Raw genomic sequence first — 22,368 nt, 5'->3', positions numbered from 1 at the left:
AATTTTCATATTGATGTTCCTGAAATGTGTACAATAATTGATTATTATTTTGCTAATTGCTGATGTAAAACTAATTGTTTGATTTGTTACCTTTTTTGAAAATAGGGCAAAAGGCCAAAGTTTACATGCTAGCAACTCATAGTGGGATGATCAGCTCCCATGGAGCCAGTTCTGCTGAAGAAGTTCGAACGTAAATCTGCTCCCTGGAACTTCTTGTGCTATTGCGACTCCCAACAGCAGAATGCATCTCATTATTTGCCACTTTTGTGATCAAAACTCTAGGCTGTTATCTAAGAACTTTAAAACGCAGCTTTCTATTCTCTCATGCAAGTCATTGGATACGATGAAAAATGTACAGCTCCTCATGGAATACCATATTTCACTTCCTAACAAAACCAATTTCAATCCCAACTTGTAAGGTTGCTCTAATGCTGTTGCATTTCATTTCACAGAAATCATAGAAATTCTGCAGTGCAGAAAGAGGCCATTTGGCCCATCGTGTTTGCACCGACCACAATCCCACGCAGGCCCCAGCTCCATATCCCTATATATTTACCCGCCAATCCCTCTAACCTACGCAGCTCAGGATTCTAAGGGTCGATTTTTAGCATGGCCAATCAACCTAACCTGGACTGTGGGAGGAAACCAGAGCACCCACAGGAAACCCACGCAGACACGAGGAGAATGTGCAAACTCCTCACAGATAGTGACCCAAGCCGGGAATCGAACCCATGTCCCTGGAGCTGTGAAGCAGCAGTGCTAACCATGGTGCAACCGTGCCACCCATAAAGAAGAATTATTATTTCTTTTAATAATCTTGTGCAAAACCTGATCAGATGCTTCTTTGAAGTACATCTAAGTAACATCCATGAACAATCCTTCATTTGTGTCACTGTCCTCTCAAAAATGCAATGACAAAGTCAGACATGACCTACCATTCACAAAGACATGCTGACTCTCTGACCAATTCAAGTGCTCAGTCCTTCTGTCTCTACTTTCCTACTGCTGACAGATTTTCCCTCTGACTGAAAGAATAAAGTGATATTTACAATTTCCAAAACTTTGGAAGTTAATGACAACATATCTGCAATTTCCTCATCTACATCATTTAATACCCTGGAGATCACTCCAAGTCACAAGATCAGAGTCTCATCATTTTCACCATTATCATTTTTTAAAACTTCTAATAAATTTAATATGTTCTCCCTCCCTTGATTTAGCTTTGGTTCTTTTGTACCAATGATATTTTGTCCTCTATGTTTACTGTGAAGGCAGATGAAAATGACTCCTAATGATATGCATTTTTGTTAATTTAACACCAGTTACCTCAAAGCTCAGCTTTGCAGTGAATGGATCTGCTTCCATCTTGGTCATACTGTCATCCAGCTGCAGCATCTGCACATCTACAAAGCGTCAATGAAATATTTCAAAGGATATTGGGAAATACAGGTTCATAACCATAAGCAATTTACTTCAGTAGCATAACTGGATACCAGTCACAGCACCTGTATGTGAGTTTAGCTTCTCATCTGAAAGATGGCACCTCCAGTGGTACAGCACATAGTACAGCACTGAACTTTCAACCTGAATTCACTGCTTATATCTCTGGAGCATGTTTGAACTGATAATGTTTTGATTCAGATGTTGGAGTGCAATAACAGAGTCTATGTCATTTATTGCTGTGAGATGGGTTTTGCCTACCCACACCCCAGAAGAATTTATTTGGGGTAAAGTACAGCGGGTTGGAATTAAAATCTACAGCAGGAATTTTGTTGCAGCTGAAGTGAGCCTTGTGGATGATTTAACTACCAATTCCAAGGTTGGCTGAGATCAAGCCAGCTCACCTTCTTTGACAGCAGCAACAGCATAGCTATGGATAAGCATTTTTTTACTCATGGCAACTGCCATACTCAATGGTCACAGCTTTGTTTACTTTTTAGGGCTGATGCTACAGTCAATGAGCATTAACAGCCAGTGCTGCAATTAGTTTATTTCATGCCACCGATTTGAGTGGCACAGAGAGTTAGATTTGCACCAGCAGCAGGCACAGCCTGCGCTGGCAACTGCTAACTGCTAACAACTTTCCTTATTAGGGACACCACTATTTAATACTTCAAAAGTGCAGACATTAAGCCACAGGCTGGTAATTAATGAGATAATTATATTCTAATTATTTTGCTTCAATACTTTATTTCCCACAACTCTCCCACCCCACTTTTCTCTCTGAGTTTCATACACCCATGTCCGACACAATCCGAGCTCTGACCAAAGGAAGATCTAGGGGATGTTCAAGTATGGCTTTTCCTCACATTTTCCAGTCTAGTCTCACTGCAGTGTAATTGGATAGGTGTTACTCTACATTGGTGCTTCAATGTGCCGCCCACTTTGCACAAGGTGATATTACAAAATGGATACCTCCAGTGTTCTTTTCCTGCCACCCGTCCCTTTTTAGTTCTGCCCTGGGCACCTCGCGATCAATCAGGGCCACGGCTTCCTCATCCGTAATTCCTTCTTCCAAGTAGAACTGAACAAGTGGCAAAACCTCTGTAAACACAGCAAGAAAACTTGTAAGACAACAACCCAGTGGAACGTTGTCTGTACCTCATATGAATTTCTGAACTTAGATCTGAACCTGAAAACCTTGTATGAAACTCAGTATGCAAGTAGGAAACAATAACGGCTTCACTGTTCTATTTTCAAACACAATTTTGTCAAGCGCTATGAAATTTGAATGTGAACATTTTATCCAATATCCACTTCAAACACGTGCTCCTGAAAGGATGTTTAATCTAATTTTGTGAAGACAATGCAAACTGCTACCCAGCCAGTTTCACCCATTACATACAGTGAAGGATGAAATAACCCTATCTCCTGTTGATTTATATCTCAAAAATGTGTCAAAAGCTTTGAGATGAAAAATCAAAAACTGGAATTACGACAACAATGGGTGCAAAACATGTTAATTAAACTCTCTTTCGAGAATATACAAAAATAAGTTTAAAACTTGTTCTGCCAGGCGTAAAAAAGGCATAAGCAGGAACAAGAAACTTGACAATCATCTATGAACTCTGCTGGAAAAAAGCAGGAAGGATCTCTCTCTCTCTGAAACTGGTGTCCCTGAACAAAATCAACTCCAGAACTCTGCCAATGACCACCCAACTTCAACAGGGACAACATTCCTCACCTCATGGGCAAGCAAAGACCTTACTTGTATATTCCAACATTTCTTTGGGCTCTAATTTCCTTATGTCTGACATTTCTGTGTGTGTGCTGTTGTCTTTTTATTCTCACATTTTAGTAAGGAACAATCTTACGCTTTGACTCAGAAAACTTTGTTTGACTGGCTCCTTATTAAAAAATAAATACATTTGACTGGAATAGATATCTACAGGAAAAGAATTGTTAAAACCTTTGCTGCAACTAATCAAGCAGGCTGAATAAAAGCCATTCACTCACCCTCACCTAGTTGTAACAATTGTGTCACTCCATTTAAGTATGGGACAAGAATAAATATCTGATGTGGAATCCTGGATAATTTTCCCACGAGTTAACAAGGTTAATTGTAGCCCTTCAGCGTCATTTGATTCGCCTTCTAATTTAACACAAAAGAGTTCATTTTGGACAGCCTCCTGTTTTTACTGTATTACACAAGTGGCGTGGTTAATGTTTTATTGGGAGATATGATATAGCAAATTGAAGTTTGAGAGAATAACTAACAACCATAACTTGGACTGTTCCCCCTTGCCTCAGAACCTTAGGTGAAAGATTAGGAAAGTAGGATTGAGTATTTACTTAAACTCCAATCCTGGCCAGTGTCCGTGCTTATCTTGGGAGATCAAAAGACGGGAAAAAGGAAAAAATCTTCCAATACCTGACTCTTAATATAGCAAGCTACCTATAGTTCTCATACATCTTAAATGTCAAAATCTATGGCAAGAAAACAACTGAACATCCTCAAGAATTCCACCAATAGAACGACAGAGGTTTGCAGCACCAAAAGAGTCCATTGGTCAATTGTGTTTGGATCAACTTTTCACTAAATCAAGCTAATGCTAATCCCACTGGAGCAGCATTGTGGCTCAGTGGTTAGCACTGCCACGGCACAATGCCAAGGACACGGGTTTGATTTTGGCCTTGGGTGACTGTCTGCGTGGGTTTCAAAGATTTATAAATTATGTGGGATAGCCATGGTAAATGTGTGTGGTTACAAGGATACAAGGATGGAGGGGTTGTGGATAAAATGCTCACTTGGTTATTGGTTTTCTCCGGGTGCTCTGGTTTCCTCCCACAGTCCAAAGATGTGCGAGATAGGTTGATTGGCCATGTTAAATTGACTCAAGTCTCATGGGGTTAGCAGGGTAAAATGTGTGGGGCTATGAGAATAGGGCCAGGATGGGATTGTGGTCAGCACAGACTTGATAGGCCAAATGGCCTCCTTCTGTGCAGTGGGGATTCTATGATTCTACCCATGATTCGGAGAGTCAGTGCAGATTCAATGAGCGAATGGCCGCCTCATACACTGTGGTGATTCTATGTTCCAACCTCTTCTCTGAGCACTATATTAATCTTAACTAATCCCAATTATAAATAGAAACCAAGCCAGTTAGCGAAGTCAAAACCAATACAGAGCTTTTCTTTACGAAGAGAGTTTGTTAACTTTCTGTGCCAGTGTTCTCACTGTTTATATGTGATCAAAGTGCTGGACGAAACAATGCCCTTCACCTGTGTACGTTAACAATATAATTAACACACCATTAATACCAATGTCCTATCCATTCTCCCCATAATAGTGTATCTTTCTGTTTCCACGTTTTGTTCAATTTTCTCTTAGAGACTTACCTATCCCCACAATGAAGCATTCCAGTCCCAACAACCTTTTTTGTAAAGAAATTCTTACGCTCTCCTCACCTTTTTAGTGACAATTATAAGTTGATAAGCCAACATCATTGACTTCCTAACCACAGTCACAGGGAGAGAATCATAGAGCAATACAGCACAGAAATAGGCCCTTTGGCCCAACTGGTCCATGGCCACCATGGTGCCTTCCTAGCTAGTCTCAACTGCCCATATTTGGCCCATATCCTTCTAATCTCTTCCCATTCATGTACTTATCCAAATGCTTTTTAAATGTTGTTATTGTATCTGCCTCAACCACTTTCTCTGGCAGCTCATTCCATATACACCCCATCTTCTGCATGAAGGGGTTGACCCTCAGATCCCTTTAAATCTTTCCCCTTTCACCTTAAACCGATGCCCGCTACTTTTCAATTCCCTTTCCCTGGAAAAAGACAACGTGCTTTCATCCTAACTACGCCCCTTATGATTTTATACACCTCAATAAGGTCACTCCATGTTCTCCTACGTTCCAAGTAATAAAACCTGGCCAACCTCTCCCTATAACTCAGGCCCACTAGTCCTGGAAACATCCTTGTAAATCTCCTTTGCACTCTTTCCAGTTTATCAATGTCTTTCCTATAACAATGTGACCAAAACTGTAAGCAATACTCCAAGTGTGGCCTCACCATCGATTTATACAACTGTAACATAGTGATCCAACTCCTAAACGCAATACGCTGACTGATGGAGGCCAGTGTGCTAAATGCCTTCTTCACCACTCTGTCTAGCTGTGATGCCGCTTTAAAGAACTATGTACTTGTACTCTTAGGTTCCTCTATTCCTCAACACTCCCCAGGGTCCTACCATTCACTGTACAAGTCCTATGCTGGTTTGGCTTTCCAAAATGCAACACCTCACACTTACCTGTATTAAAATTCATTTGCCAATCCTCGGCCCACTTCCCTAACTGATTATGATCCTCCTGTAACTTTTGATAACCTTCTTCACTATCAACGATACCTCCTAGTTTAGTATCATCCGTAAAATTACTAACCATGCCTTGTACATTCACATCAAAATTATTTATATAAATAACAAATAACAAAGAGTCATGATACCAACCCCTGAGGCACACCACTACGCACAGGCCTTCAGTCTGAGAAACACCATCGACCATAATCCTCTGCTTCCTCCCATTCAGCCAATTTTGAATCCAATTAGCTAGCTCTTCCTGGATCCCATGCGACCTTACTTTCCAGACTAGCCTGTCAAAGGCCTTACTAAGGTCCATATAGATAACATCTGCTGCCCTACCCTCATCCATCCTCATGGTTACTACTTTGAAAAACTCTAAAAGACTCATCAGACATGACTTATCACACACAAAGCTATGCTAACTATCCCAAATCAGACCATGACTATCCAAATGTTGGCAGATCCTGTCTCTCAGAATCCCCTCCAGTAACTTACCCATCACTGATACCAGGCTCACCGGCCTGTAATTCTCAAGCTTGTCTTCACTATCCTTCTAAAACAATGGAACAACATTAGCCACCCTCCAGTCTTCCGGAACTTTACCAGTGGAAAGAGATGAAGCAAATATCTCTGCAAGGGCCTCTGCAATTTCTTCCCTAGCCTCCCATAAGATCCAAGGATGCACTTGATCAGTGCTTTAATGCTGTAAATACCTCCTTCCTAGTAATATGCATATGGTCCAAGACATCACCATTTGTTTAGTATCATGATTTTGTCCTCAGTAAACACTAAGGAGAAATATTAAAAACCTCTCCTATCTCCTGTGGCTCCACACACAGACAGCCATGCTAATCTTTAAAGTGACCTATTCTCTCCCTAGCCACCCGTTTACTCTTAATAAAGCTATAAGATCTCATAGGATTTTCTTCAACCTTACCTGCCAGATCCATCTCATACCCTCTTTTTGCCCTTCTGATTTCTCTCTCAAGTGTACTCTTACACTTTTTATAGTTATCGAGGGATTCACTTGTCCCCAATTGCCTAAACCCAATATAAGCTTCCTTCTTTTTCCTGACCAGAGCCTCAATATCCTTTGTCAGCCAGGGATTCTTAAACTTGCCAGCCTTTCCCTTCAACTATACAGGAACATACTGTCCCTGGACTCCTGATATCACACTTTTAAAAGCCTCCCATATGCCAGTCATTCCTTTCCCTTCAAACAGACTGACTCAATCAACCTCTGCTAGATCCAAGCCTTACAACCCCAAAATTGACTCTGCTCCAGTTTAGGACCTTAACCTGTGGACCCACCCTATCTTTTTAATATCTATTTCAAAACTAATAGTGTTATGGCCACTGGACCCAAAGTGCTCCCTGACTGACACTTCATTCACTTCCCTATCTCGTTTCCTAAGAGGAGATCCAGTGTTGCACCCTCCCAAGTAGGGTTCTCTATATAGTTATTCAGGAAACTGAGGAAATAATGTTCTCCTGATGCACACTATTGAAAGTCATTCACAATTTTAAAACTCCATTAAATGCCTTCTCTATTCCCTTGGATATAATTCTTCATAACTATCCTGATAAACTGTAGTTTCCAATCCTGTAAAATACATACTGAACATTCTATACGGCTTTAATGCCTTTTCATTAATGGGGCTTCCAAAACTGCACACAACACTAACTGGGTTAATCCATATTTTATACAAAATTTACCATTGGGCCATTTTACCCTTGTACTTTTTGCCTCGACCCATAAAGTTAAATATGGCTTGCCCTTTTAAAGTGCTATATCTATCTATAATCCCACTTTCAGGTTAGGTCTTTGAACCCTAGATCTCTCTGTGCATTCACACACTTCAGTGACTGTGTATTGACTATGCATATCATTTCTCTCAAAATAATTACCTCCACTTATCCACGTTAAATTGCAACTGCCACTGCCTACCCAAGCTAGGGCTGTACCACACGAAGTGTATTGTTAACACACTTCAAATTATGTAAGTTAGAACATAGAACACTACAGCACAAACAGGCCCTTCAGCCCACGAGTTGCGCTGATCACATCAACACCCACCAATCCATAGAACTATCTATAAGCCCCAATCCCACTAAATCCCATATACTCATCCAGAAGTCTTTTAAAAGACCCCAGTAAGTTCGCCTCCACCACCACTGACGGCAGCCGATTCCATTCACTCACCACCCTCTGAGTGAAAAACTTACCCCTAACATCAATTCTGTACTTGCCTCCCCGCACCTTAAATCTGTGTCCTCTCGTAGCGACCATTTCAACCCGGGGAAATAGCCTCTGAGAATCCACCCTATCTATTCCTCTCAACATTTTATAAACCTCTATCAGGTCGCCTCTCAACCTTCATCTCTCCAGGGAGAAGAGTCCCAGCTCCCTCAACCTATCTTCATAAGGCATGCCTCCCAATCCAGGCAACATCCTTGTAAATCTCCTCTGTACCCTTTCAATAGCTTCTACGTCCTTCCTATAGTGAGGCAACCAGAACTGCGCACAGTACTCCAAGTGAGGCCTGACAAGGGTCTTATAAAGTTGCAGCATTACCTCCCGACTCCTAAACTCAATCCCTCGATTTATGAAGGCCAGTACACCATACACCTTCTTGACCACATCCTCCACCTGCGAGGCCGATTTAAGAGTCCTGTGGACCCGGACCCCAAGATCCTTCTGCTCTTCAACACTACTAAGACTCCTGCCCTTAGTTAGTTTGTTATCAAGAGAAAAAAGTTCTCAGGAGCTGCTATAATTAGCCTCCTTATTCCTGGGTAGAGAAAGGGAGGAAAAAGATTGAATCCACTTCCTGTTCCTATCCCAGTGGCTCTACTCATGAATATGGATCAGGTGCAAAGTCAACCTGAATGGGTTGTGATAGCAGCTGTCATGTGACACTGGACGTTTCAGAGCCTCAGTGGTGGTCCCAATTCACGCAGTCCCTCCAACAGCTCTGTGAAAGTCACTTAAGAAATGCAACCATTTTAAATGGCAATGGAAATTGTTTTATAAGGCTGCACATTTGGCTCATTTGTTATCTTGTTTTCCATCCCTCTTTACTTATATCCCCTTTTGGATGGAGTGGCATGGTGGCACAGTGGTTAGCACTGTTGCCTCATAGCGCCAGGGACTTGGGTTTGATTCTCAGCATGGGTCACTGTGTGGAGATCGTACGTTCTCTCCCTGTCTGCATGGGTTTCCTCCAGGTGGTCTGGTTTCCTCCCACAGTTTGACAAACACACTGGTTAGGTGCATTGGCCATGCTAAATTCTCCCTCAATGTACCTGAAAAGGCACCGGAGTGTGGCATCTAGGGGATTTTCACAGTAACTTCATTGTTGTGTTAATGTCAGCCTACTTGTATCACTAATACAATAAACTTAAAAATTTATGGTCCAAAGTTAACCTTAGGTTATAAAGCTCAAGCACAAAGTGCAAATGGCCCAAAAAAATAACAAAAACCAAAGCAAAAGAAAGATGCATTGTACTTTACTTGAAGTGTTGGAAAAAAGTCATATAATCTAGCTTACTCTTCAACGCAGACACTTGCTGAGCCAATACTTGGCAACAAAATGCTGAAATATATATGATCTTTATAATATGGAGTGATTTATCTCCCTATAATGTATGCTTTAAGTACAGATTATGCTTTGAAATGTATGTCACAATGAACTGCACGTAGGCATTCACAGAACAAATCCCCGATACATATATGTCATGCTCTTCAAATGGTCAAACAGATCAGCTAAAAACAATACTAGATCTGCTAATCTTGTTAGAAGATCTGTATCCTGGCAACTAAGAGGATTTATCACTCTAATAAATTCAAGGTGAATTACATGAAGGGCACCTGATTCTGCAGAATTTCACAATATTAAAAGGATTTAAAAATCCTAATAAAAATTAAAAAAAACAAGAAATCTAAGGCTGAAATTAAATAATCATTGAGATTTATAAGATCCATCAACTCCGTGCTTTCACTAAAAATTAAGGATATTGGGGAAAATTGATTTATTGTTTCATTTTTTAAGCTGTTTGAATATTTATTACTTGACAATTAAATATATGTTCACACTTGGGAAAAACTTTACTACAGTCGTTCTATATAGCGCAGATTTAAATAGAGTGACTAAAGCTATTTGGACTAGCTAATGTTGCAACCTGATTCAATTTTTCCTAACACCAAGTTCCCCTCCAAGCCAACCACAATCCTGACTTGAAACTATATCGTTATTCCTTCACTGTCACTGGGGCCAAATCCTGGAGTGCCCTCCCTAACAACACTGTGGGTGTACCTACATCAGGTGGACTGCAGTGGTTCAAGAACGCAGCTCACCACTACCTTCTCAAGGACAATTAGGGATGGACAATAAATGCTTACCCAACCAGCAATGCCCACATCCTGTGAATGGATAAATAAAATTTATGGGTCTGAGGGGAAAGAAATCACTGCTTAAGCATAAAAGGGAAAACCCAATGTCAGTGTAACCTGGATTAGAATCTATAATCTGTGATGATCCTGTTAACTGCTTAATTCTGGTTGTTAGAGGATACGTGCAATCGGATTATATGTTTTACTACACTTTTCCATACCGAAGAAGAAACAGTCTGGGATTTGTGTCCACAGCAACAAAACATTTCAATTAATTGGGCTAAATAAACAGGATACTTAAAATGAATTTTCATGACCTCAGGATATCAAAAGTACTTGAAGATATGGATTACAGCCACTGTTATTTTGTAGGAAAGTGCAGCAGCTAAATTGTATGCAAGGTTCCGCAAGTCATAAAGAGATAGCCATCAGCCAGGAAACCAGACGAATTCCTGTCATATTTCAAATAGTGCCCTGAGATTTCTATGTGGGAGTTAACAGAGCTATTATTCTTCTCAAGAACATTCTCTCAGTACTCCTTTGAAGTATCAGCCTGGATTATGTGCTGTAATCCTGGAGGAGTATAAACCCACAAATGTTTGACTCAGACGCGAGAGAGTGGTCACTCTCATTAGATTTGTTTCAGTAAAACCGAATGAACAGTAGGGGCTGTAATAGCTTACATTAGGATGTGGACAAATATTATGCTGCACTGAAGCAAAACTGAAAATGCACAAACACATAGACAGTTTGTCTTCCACGTGAGAATAAATTATGTAAAATGGGAGCTCACTTCAAGGTTAAGGAGTCACAGACCAGGATGATCTCAGGGTCTGTACCCAGTCTGTCTTGATCTTTAGTAGAATTATCACAACTGAACTCAGGTCTAAGAATAGTCTGTTTCAGCAGGCACCTACTGGAATTGTATTCGTGCAGAGATCCTGAGAGCATGGTGGGGTCTAACTGTGAAGCTGGGTAACTTGCTAACACTAACTATGTAGGCTCTCACCGAATGGCCAATTAGGCAAGGTGTGGGAAGCTACCTCCGAAAGTGTACATTGGTAAAGAGCCAATGCACTAAAAAGTATGGGGAAATCAAAAAATGCATTGGCCAACCTGAGTGCTGGAATGCCTCATTTGCAATGCGTTTAGATTGTGTTAAAGCTTATTTGGTAAAAGACAGCTTTTCACAGACAATTAAATCAGAAAGTGAGCACTTGTGGAGTCAACAGTGGGGCAGAAAGTTCTGATGAAATGTCATTTTGACCTGAAACATTAATTAAATCTGTTAATCTTCACAAATCCTATCCAACTCTCTGAGCATTTTCACCACTTTATTTTCATTTCAATTTTTCAACACAGTATTTTATTTCTACATGAGGCAGAAAGCTTTCAATTTTCAGATGCTGCATGATGTCAGGTAAGTCAAATGGAAAATAAATTGCTTGAGGTCCCAGTGAAAGAACTAGATGGCAGGTGGCCAGGGCAGTGAGCCTAGACGTCAGTGTCAAAAATAGGTTAATGACCTTATCAGAACAGGCAAAACAAGAGAAACCTGTTGCATCTTTGCAAATGCACTATACTAAGCTTGCCTACACCTGAGAATAACACTCTACACACATCACATTACATGACTTGAACTTCTTCCCATCAATGCCAATGAGATCATTTGACGGCCTCCAAAGAAACATAGAAACATAAAAGATAGGAGCAGGAAGAGACCATTTAGCTCTTCAAGCTGCTCCGCCATTCATTATGATCATGGCTGATCATCCAACTTAACAGCATTATCCTGCTTTGTCCCCATAGCCTTTGATCCTACTCACTCCAAGTGCTTTATCCATCCGCCTCTTGAATACATTCAATGTTTTGGCATCAACTACTTCCTGTGATAATGAATTCCACAGGCTCACCGCACTTTGGGTGAAGAAATGTCTCCTCACCTTCATCCTAAATGGTCTATCCTGTACCAGATTCCCTTTTAACTGTCTCTGACCACATCGTGAAACTCTCGTTTCTCGAAACTAAAAGTAGCAAGGAACCAATTTAACCTCTCTTGCTTTTATCCACAGGCTCACCGCACTTTGGGTGAAGAAATGTCTCCTCACCTTCATCCTAAATGGTCTATCCTGTACCAGATTCCCTTTTAACTGTCTCTGACCACATCATGAAACTCTCGTTTCTCGAAACTAAAAGTAGCAAGGAACCAATTTAACCTCTCTTGCTTTTATAAATGATGAATTCACATGCCTGCCTGCTCTGCCCACCCCCCTCCCCCCTGCAGCTGTATCTGCCTGTTTTTAAAATTATTTCACTAAATGTGGACGTTGCTGGCTGGGCCTGCATTTATTGCCCATCCCTAACTGCCTTTGAGAAGATGGTGCCTAAAATTGCTGTAGACTGTGTGGTGTTGGTACACTTATGGTGCTGCTGGGAAAAGAGCTCCAGGATTTTGGCCCAGTAACAGAACAGCGATACAACTGTTCAGTACACTGCATTGGAGTGCACTAGGTGACAGAGGAAAAAGCACTACTGAGCAGGATTAGCTGGTGGATGCATGAGAAGAAAGACATTGCTGGCGTTGGACTGAGGTAAAACACAAAGAAATCCCACAACACCAGTTTGAAGTCCAAACAGGTTTATTTGTAGCAAACGCCGCAAGCTTTCGGGACAGCCTGTCCCTTTGTCAGGTGGCTGGGAGTTCTGGTCGTAAAAATGACACAAAGACACAAACTCAATTTACATGCATAATAATTGGAATGTGAGTCTTTTCAGCTAATCAATTCTTAAAGCTACAGACAATGTGAGTGGAAAGAGCTTTAAGCACAGGTTAAAGAGATGTATATTGTTTCCAGACAGGAAAGTTAGTGAGATTTTGCAAGTCCAGGCAAGTTGTAGGGGTTACAGATAGTGTGACATGAACCCAAAATCCTGGTTGAGGCTGTTCTCATGTGTGTGGAACTTGGCTATCAGTCTCTGCTCAGCGACTCTGCGCTGTCATGTGTCGTGAAGGCCACCTTGGAGAACACTTACCCAAAGGTCAGAGGCCGAATGCCCATGACCACTGAAGTGTTCCCCAACAGGAACAGAACAGTCTTGCCTCGTGATTGCCAAGTGTTGGGGAACACTTCAGCAGTCACAGGCATTCGGCCTCTGACCTTTGGGTAAGCGTTCTCCAAGACAGCCTTCATGACACACAACAGCGCAGAGTCACTGAGCAGAGACTGATAGCCAAGTTCTGCACACATGAGAACGGCCTCAATTGGGATCTTGGGTTCATATCACACTATCTGTAACCCCCCACAACTTGCTTGGACTTGCAAAATCTCACTAACTGTCCTGTCTGGAAACAATACACATCTCTTTAACCTGTGCTTAAAGCTCTTTCCACTCACATTGTCTGTACCTTTAAGAATTGATTAGCTGTAAAGACTCACATTCCAATTATTATGCATGTAAATTGAGTTTGTGTCTTTGTGTCATTTTTATGACCAGAACTCCCAGCCACCTGATGAAGGGACAGGCTGTCCCGAAGGTTTGCGGCGTTTGCTACAAATAAACCTGTTTGGACTTTAAACTGGTGTTGTGGGATTTCTTTGTGTTTTACCTCAGTCCAACACCGGCATCTCCACATCATAAAGACTCAGGACACAGCTGAAGAAACAGAGCATGTATGTTCTGTTTTTGAAAGAGTATCCAGCCTTGGAGCATGCCTGAAAGGCAATATAAGATAAATGAATTAAATATATTGGAAGATGGTTTTATTGCACTGCAGCCGTTGCTACATTGCTACTCCAAAAGCATCTACATTGAAGCTCCAAAGACCTCTAAGGGGAATCTCTGCCAATAGAGACAGGAGTTGTCCTTTCTTCTGCCTTCAATGGGCTTAGCAACCAGTTACAGACAATCCTGCTAGTGAGGCATCACTAACCTCATTCGTAATTTCTTGCCTGCCCCAAGTTCAACAACTTTGGAGTACTTTCCAAGTCCTGTCAAAAGAAGCTTTTGTGCAAAGAGCTAGAAACATTTGGGGCAAGCACCTCCCAAAACTCACAGAACAAAGAACTGTGAGTCACAATCTTATGGCAGTTAGTACAAGGAAAGTGTCAGGATGCGCTTCTTGAGAACAGGAGAGGGGCTGTTTGATAGAGCAGACGCAGCACGGATTCGTTAAGGGGAAGTCGTGTCTGACAAATTTATTGGAATTCTATGAGGATGTGACTAGTGCAATAGACAGAGGGGAACCGGTGGATGTAGTGTTTCTCGATTTTCAGAAGGCGTTTGATAAGGTGCCGCACAAAAGGTTGCTTCAGAAGGTTAGGGGGCACGGAGTTGGGGGTAAGGTGTTAGCGTGGATAGAGGATTGGTTGTCTAACAGGAGGCAGAGAGTTGGTATCAATGGGTGCTATTCTGATTGGCGGTTGCTGACTAGTGGAGTGCCGCAGGGATCGGTACTGGGGCCTCAACTATTTACCATTTATATAGATGATCTGGAGGAGGGGGCTGAGTGTAGGGTAACGAAATTTGCTGATGACACAAAGATAAGTGGAAAAGCAATTTGTGCAGAGGGTGTGGAAAGTCTGCAGAGGGATCTAGATAGGCTGAGCGAGTGGGTGAGGACCTGGCAGATGGAGTACAATGTTAGCAAGTGTGAGGTTATCCACTTTGGCAGGAATAATAGTAGGAGGGATTACTATTTAAAGGGCGAAAAGCTGCAGCATGCTACGGTGCTGAGGGACCTGGGGGTCCTTGTGCATGAGTCACAAAAACCCAGTCTGCAGGTGCAGCAGGTGATCAGGAAGGCGAATGGGATGCTGGCCTTTATAGCGAGGGGGATAGAATATAAAAGCAGGGAGGTCTTGCTACAACTGTACAGGGCACTGGTGAGGCCACAGCTGGGGTACTGTGTACAGTTTTGGTCGCCGCACTTGCGCAAGGACATTTTGGCCTTGGAAGGAGTGCAGAGGAGGTTCACTAGGCTGATACCAGAGATGAGCGGGTTGGACTATGAAGAGAGGCTGAATAGACTGGGTCTGTACTCGTTGGAGTTTAGAAGGATGAGGGGGGATCTTATAGAGACGTATAAGATAATGAAGGGGATGGTTAGGGTAGAGGTAGAGAGATTCTTCCCACTCAGAAAGGACAGCAGGACTAGAGGGCACAGCCTCAAGATAAGGGGAGGAGGCAGTTTAGAACAGAGTTGAGGAGGAACTTCTTCACTCAAAGGGTGGTGAATCTCTGGAATTCTCTGCCCATTGAAGTGGTGGAGGCTACCTCGCTAAACATATTTAAGACACGGATAGATAGGTTTTTGGTAGGCAAGGGAATTAAGGGTTATGGGGAGAAAGCGGGAAAGTGGAACTGAGCCACTTCAGATCAGCCATGATCTTATTGAATGGCGGGGCAGGCTCGAAGGGCTAGATGGCCTACTCCTGCTCCTATTTCTTATGTTCTTATGGCTGGGCGATCATGAACTCGCCGGGGAAGCTGGTTGAGAGCTCTTGGGGCGCCATTGCACAGGCTCCCTGCTCTCCCATTGTACTGGGAGGTCCTCTGTCCCCAGCCGCCATGGACATGGGAAACCATCGCTCTCACACAATCCTCCACCGCTCACCCCGTGCCCGTCAATCTCCCCCGCTGTCATCCCCACCCTCTACCACTGATAGCAAACCCTGCAGATCTCCCCCCCTCTCTGCCCTGCCCAATCAGCACCTCTGCAGAGATCTCCCATCCCCAATCACCATCCCTGCAGATTTTACCTCCTACCTGATCAACATCCTTGCACATTTCAGCCCCCATCAATCACCACCCCAGCAGAACTCCCCCTCCCTGATTACTGCTCTTGCAGAGTTCCCCCTTCCCCCCTCTCTGATCCGTACCGCTGTAGAGTTTTCCCCTTTCCCTGCATCAGCATCTCTGCAGAGTTGTTCTTTCCTTCCCCCCTTTTTGCAACAAAGCAGCCTCTAGTGATTGTCATTGGAATGGATGCTCTGGGTGCATGACTCACTCAAATTGAACTCCCTTAACGAGGTAGAGTTCCATATAAGCTTTAACAATAGACACACAGGCAGTCACGCCAAAGAGATGCCACCTTGAAGAACTGCTCCCAGGTTTACCGAGGGAGGGCTGGACCATATGCTAGATGCAACGGAGCAGAGGAAGGACACATTCTTCCCTCCGACGGGCAGCAAGCCGAACGTGACCTGAAAGATGGTGGTGGTGGCAGTCAGTGCCTGTCCACTGGCACATAGGATTGGCTGTCAGTACTGGAAAAAATGAATTATTTCATTCGGGCAGCAAAGGTGAGTATCCATTCCGCCTTGGCATTGGTCCCAAATATCCTGCCTGCAATGTCCATTCACCCCATTTCATCCCATGGACCTTCCAGCACCTGACCCTCTAGCACCTGCCTCTGATCCGTCTGGTACACTCTGTCACAACTCTGCTTGCCAAGGCACAGCCCCCACCCAACTGTCCCCACCCCCATCAATCCTCCTTTTGTCCCCCACAAGAGATGGCCCATAACCACCAACAGCAAAAGACAGAGGGTAGGGTACTTGACCTGTGAATTCTCAGTCCCTTTGATAAGACAGCCCTGGATCTGGCAGGGGAGGAGGAGGACAGGACCTTACCTGAGTTTGGTCGGCATGCAACATAGAAGTGAGCATCCATCAATCCTTAATTCATACGACATATGTCAAGTAAGTGACATGCTGCCTAGATATTTGCCCTTCCCTGCATTTAACTTTGTGTCCGTTGTTGCAGGGAACAACCCCGATGCACCCGGCCTGTCTGACATCGCTGAGGCCTGAGGAGGATACTCGGAAGAAGGCTCTGTGGAAACCTCTGAGGCCAGCACCAGTCAGTCGACACAGGTTTCCACCACACAATCTATCACTGTGGACGCTATCACCTTGCTGATACAAGTTAATGGTGAGGCTTTTAGGTCACTCGCTGGTGCACACAACAAGCCACTGATGTGGAAGTGGGAACGTCTGAGGCTTCCTGCATGCAGCGGGCTGTTGGAGGCAAGTATACAAGTGGCCCCAAGCCAGATGTTGGACTGCTGCAATTATTTCTCCCGAAGCTGCTGGGGATGAAGCAGCAGAGCCCTGGAATGCAGGAGGGACTGCAGCAACTGTAAGGCTGTTCATAGCCTTCAGATGCAGGTGATGGTGCTGGTACAGTGTAGTGCCCTGGCCAACACTAAGGGTAGCGCCCGCAGTGAAAAGCCTGGGTCAGGAAAAGGTCACACATGTGGTAGGGTCTAAGACATGACCGAGTCACAGCAAACCAGGGCTGAGGGCCTTGGGAGCATTCTGGAGACAAGCAGGTTATGTCTGTGGACTTTGAGAGCATGGCCCAGTCACAGTGGGCCATCGCTGAGGGGCTCCAGAGCTTGGGCCAGTCCCAGAAGGCTCTTACCGTGGGCTTCAAGACCTTGGCCAGACTCAGGGGGCCATTGCCGAGCTCACGTACTGGGGGATGAACATAGTTGGGTCTCCAGGACTGGCAAGGCCAGGTGACGCCGGGGCTTCTGGAACTCAGTCCTGCTGCTCTGCCATCCCATGGAATAACCCAGGATCTACTGGCACCTAGAGGGAGGAGGAAAACTGGAACTCATGCCGAGGCTGGGAGACTCTGGCCGTCTCAAGGTGCATCTCAAGGGTAGTTAGTCCATGACAGGTCCTCCAGGTCCCACCGTTCCAGGGGATCCACGCCAAGTGCATCACAGGCCATGAGGCATGGAACGCAGCTGAGGGCCTCCACTTCCAATGTACATCCTGCGGTGACACATCGACGTAGCACTGGGCCACGCAAGGTTAATAAAGTTGCAGGGTTACCAAGAGGGCATGGATGGAGGACTGTACTAATTAGGTTTAGGGAAATAGACACTGTTAATGATCACATCTACCTGTTCTATGGCACTGTTAAATATCAGCACTTCATGTTAGTTTCTGCACTGTTAGTATCAGCAGTGTTAGTTTCACCGATAAATGTTATTGTACCCAGAGCTGTGACTAACCTGTCTGTGATCTGCCTGCCACAGGAATGAGAGCATACCCCAATTGATCCCAGAGGGGCTTAGGACATCGCTTTGCATGTGAGAGACCCCATATCCCAGCACCATACCTCTAAATGATGTAGGACTACAAGCGCTCATGCCAAATTGTACCAGCAGTGGGTGTCCTGCAGCCCCAATGTGTCACACAATCTGGCATGGCATTCCCAGCACATTCTGGATCCTGGGACCATGTCCCTCCCTCCAAGCAAATGATGGCAATGTGACATCATGTGACACTAATGTCACACCAAAGGGACCCATGTCAGGAGGTACGGACAAGGATTGGAGGGTTGCAGGCTACTGGGGGTGGGGGTGGGGTTTGCTGCTGATGCACTGCATTCCCCCTAGTCTGAGAATCTTGAGGTGATGAAGGCCTCCCTCACCACCTTGCCCTGCCCAGACCCTTGCTGCTGCTTTTTCTCCATCCCCTGGATCCTCTTCGGCCTTGTCCTCCGCTACATACTTCTAGACCCCCTCTACCCCAGGAACATCTGCAAGGTCGCCCCGCTCCTTCTCCAGGATGCCTCCCTGCTGCTCTATCAGAATGTGGAACGCACAGCAGACCATGATGATGCAGGAGACTCTCAGGAGATTGTACTGGAGAACCCTGCCAGAGTAGTCCAGGCAGCAGAATTGCATCTTTAGGAGCCCGATGACCTACTCAATGATGGACCAGGCAATGTAGGCTTCATTATAATAGGCCTCCACCTCAGTCTCCGGCCTCTGTACTGGCGTCATCAGCCAAGTTTTTACCGGGTAGTCCTTGTCCCCCAGGAGCCATCCTGGCAGCCAGAGTTGGTCTGTGAACAGGCCGGAGAATTCTGCAAAATGAAGCTATTGTACACGCAGCCTGGGTGATGTGCACGCATGTGCATGAAGTTCATCTGAATATTCAACGAGTGAAACCCATTTCTGCTAACAAACCACAGTGTATGACGTTTTGGGGACTGCAGGGCGACATGCATGAAATCAATTGCCACCTGCGCATTTGGCATCCTGGCAATGGTGGCAAAGCCTGTGGCTCGGGCTTCCTGATGGCCTGGCACAATGGATATACTGACCTGCCCGGCCAACAGGGTGTCTGTCACTTCATGGACATACTTGTGGACTGAGGACTGGGAAACCTTATATAGGTCCCAATTAGTGGCCTGGAAGGACCTCATGGCTTAAACTTAGAGGGCCACTGTAATCTTCACCACCACCAGGAGCAGTGGCCCCTGTATCACGAGGCAGTAAGTCCGTGAGGACCTGACAAGTGCCGCAATGTCTCATTGCTGAGCTGGAGCAGTGAAGACACATGCCATCCAGGAGTTCTTCGAAGGACATGTGCGCCTTGAAATGCCAGGGTCTCCGCCTCCTCATTGTCCTCGCTCTCCTCTCAGACCGCTGGGTGCCCACCCCTGCCCCCAACTGGCAGCTCCTTGTCCTCCTGCTGTAGTCACTGGCCGGGGCTGGCCTTGCGGTGTGTACATGTCTCCCTCCCCCTTCTTCGCAGTCACAAGAATGACTGCCAAGTCTATTGGCTCCATGCCAAAATCATCTTTGGTTTGGGGGTGTGGGTGGGTAGTGGGGGCTGAGGGTGGGGAGGGGAAAGAGGGGGAGAGAGAAAAATTCTGTGAGATTATCCAACCCAGGACATGACTCCCTCCCCGCAACCTGAGTCCCAAATGAGTGTGGATGGTGGCAAGCCGACATCATCCTTGGTGCCATGCTCCACCTTGACGTCCCATTACTGCATCCTCACATGTGGGGCACAGAAAGCGTATGGGTGGCTGCTGGGGGTTGGGGAACACTTGAAGCATAGACATGGGTGCACCTACCTGGATGTCTGGTGTAGTGTCTCCCAGGAATGGCTTGCAGTTCAGATAGATGGAGGAGGGGCACACTTGTGACTATCATAGGATGGGTTCCTGTCGAGGGTAGGCCATGTAGTGTGAGGAGCCATTTTAACAACTGCACAGCTCCCTTCTTGGAGCAACAGCTGACAGATCTGTTGCTTGTTTGCATTAGTGAGGCCTGGGATGGAACGCCAGCAGTCAGCCAGACAGCATGTGTAGCAGACAGATGGAAGGATACCATGGCGACATAAGTGGGGTTGCTGGCGATCCTCATTACCAAGGGTCCGCTCAGCAACTAGGGGAATGCGCATGGCACCAGTTCCCACCCAAGCTCAGGATCCCTATGAGCACAAGCCTCCCCACCTCACCACAATACCACAGTCACAGCAAGGATTACCCCCTGCACTCCAAAGGTCGGTGCTCAGTGGTACTCACTTCCTTGCTTGTCTTCGTCACTGCAGTGCCTGAAACAGGCTTTTATAGAGCAAGTGTTTTTCTCGTCGGCATGATGTGAGGGGGGAACAACTGTGTCGAACTCGCTAATGATATTGAGATACATGCAAATTGGCATCTCACCCATTTTGGGTGCAGTCCTGATCACTTCTGGAAAAAGTGTCTGGTAAAATGGGAATCGACGGGAACATGGGCGCGTTTCTCATTTTTTGCTTCTCACGCCATCTTATGACCTCACCACATTGATCGACTCAAAAGGCAAGTGTTTTAACGGTTCAAAAATAAAGTCTAGTTCCCAACAGTTGCAATGGATATTTGACTTGTGTGGGAGGCTGATTTGTCTGGTTGAAAGGATGGAAATACTCAATTAAAAGAACAAAATGAGTCTACTATCAAGCAGCAGAGGAGAGATGCTTTGATGGTCAGCAGTTGGACAAATTTCTATCAATATTAATAGTTATTTTTGAGTTGTCAGCTGCATACTCTTTCTTGAAGCTGTGTGGTCAGCTTTTGCTACTATTTTAAGCTGTGATGTGTGCAAACTCCCCAAGTGAACCTTAATTTTCTGAGAGATTTTACTTCCAGTTTAGTTAAGAATTGCTTCAAATTTTAAAAGTTCCACATTAATAAAATGTTTATAAACCAACTACAACCTAACCTCAGGGCAGTCAATACAAACAGACTATGCTATAGTCAGCATACAGTAAACTCACCATAAGAGGAAGCAGAGAACACAAAGGGCTGCCGACAGTTGATGCACACATTTCCCTGGTTGTTGAGTAGTGGGTTATTAGTCGAACACCTATAGCACATAGGTACAAAGTCCTGTGAACAAATAGAACAGGCAATTACACAAAATGCAAAGAGAGTCAGCAAGACTCAAACACATGTTAAAAAAGCAACAGCAACAATGCTGGACAAAGGTCCTTAAGGATGACTTGTCCACTTCATTTACTTTGACTTGTTATTAGCATAGCTTTAGGCAGGAAAAAATCCTTCAGCCCACTTTTTTCCACAACATTCTTGCGGTGTAATATCTCTTAAACCCATCTGTTGACAAAAACCTGTCTGTTCCTTTTTGAAACTCAGTCATATTTCTTATTCCCCCATCTGTAACAGTTCCTTGAACTTTACTCAGAGGCCCTACTTTTTTAAAGAATAATAAAATATATCCTCATAAAGATGAGATCTCTGTGGTGAAGGAAGAGTTGAAATTAGGCCTCAGAAATGTTAAAGACAAGAAAAGCATAAGAATAAAAACGAGGAATGGAATGGAACAGGTGACGCTGATACCATCCAGCTTGCAAAGTTTCTCTTTTTTGCCTCAATAGACAGAGGAATTTTCAAGCTTAATTCTGCTCATTAGACTTTTTCCATTTCCTTTTGTGTATGGAATATAGTAATTCACTGTTCCGGATGGAGCTAATCTATAGGCCAAGTCTAAATTCTGATTCTACATTCCCATCTGCAGTCTGTGCTTAAAGGGAGCACAGTTTGAAGAAAAGACACTTTGAATAGACGACAGATCCAGGGACAGTGCTGCAACAATGTGGCTCCAACTTGAGAGCTTGAAATCAGTAAATTTACTTGTATCAATGTAAAAATATTACTCAAGTTAAAATTTCCTTGTTGAAACCATTTGTTCTCTTCAAAAAAAAGCATTCATGTATTTGAGGTGTCTCTTACAGTAAAGCAGATGATATCTACAGGAGCATATTCCATAACATTATAGAATACTTCAGCACAGGAGCAAGTTATTCCATAGAATCCCTACAGTGCAGAAGAAGGTCATTCAGCCCATTGAGTCT

At 44.3% G+C, this 22,368-nt stretch overlaps 1 protein-coding gene across 3 annotated transcripts in view; it reads right to left on the bottom strand.

Annotated features, from left to right (window-relative positions):
* The window catches only part of ift122 (intraflagellar transport 122 homolog (Chlamydomonas)), a 211,307-nt gene that overhangs the window by 13,455 nt on the left and 175,484 nt on the right, over positions 1-22,368 (bottom strand). The window contains exons 25-28 of one of the 3 annotated variants that reach the window (XR_013886242.1): positions 21,274-21,385; positions 3,463-3,592; positions 2,416-2,544; positions 1,327-1,403 (exon numbers count right to left, since the gene is read on the bottom strand). Coding sequence is in view for 2 of the 3 variants with exons in the window: in XM_080184780.1 (XP_080040906.1) it covers positions 1,327-1,403; positions 2,416-2,544; positions 21,274-21,385 (318 nt within the window). In the remaining variant the exon portion in view is untranslated. Of the gene's footprint in view, positions 1-1,326; positions 1,404-2,415; positions 2,545-3,456; positions 3,593-21,273; positions 21,386-22,368 lie in introns of those variants that run through there. The other 2 variants (XM_080184780.1, XM_080184790.1) reach the window with 2 other exon arrangements.

Source organism: Carcharhinus amblyrhynchos, chromosome 3, assembly GCF_965287045.1.
Source record: "Carcharhinus amblyrhynchos chromosome 3, sCarAmb.v2.hapA, whole genome shotgun sequence".
In the NCBI taxonomy this organism is placed as follows: domain Eukaryota; kingdom Metazoa; phylum Chordata; class Chondrichthyes; order Carcharhiniformes; family Carcharhinidae; genus Carcharhinus; species Carcharhinus amblyrhynchos.
Note: the sequence above shows the minus strand (reverse complement) of the source record. Positions and strands in the feature narration are given on the sequence as shown.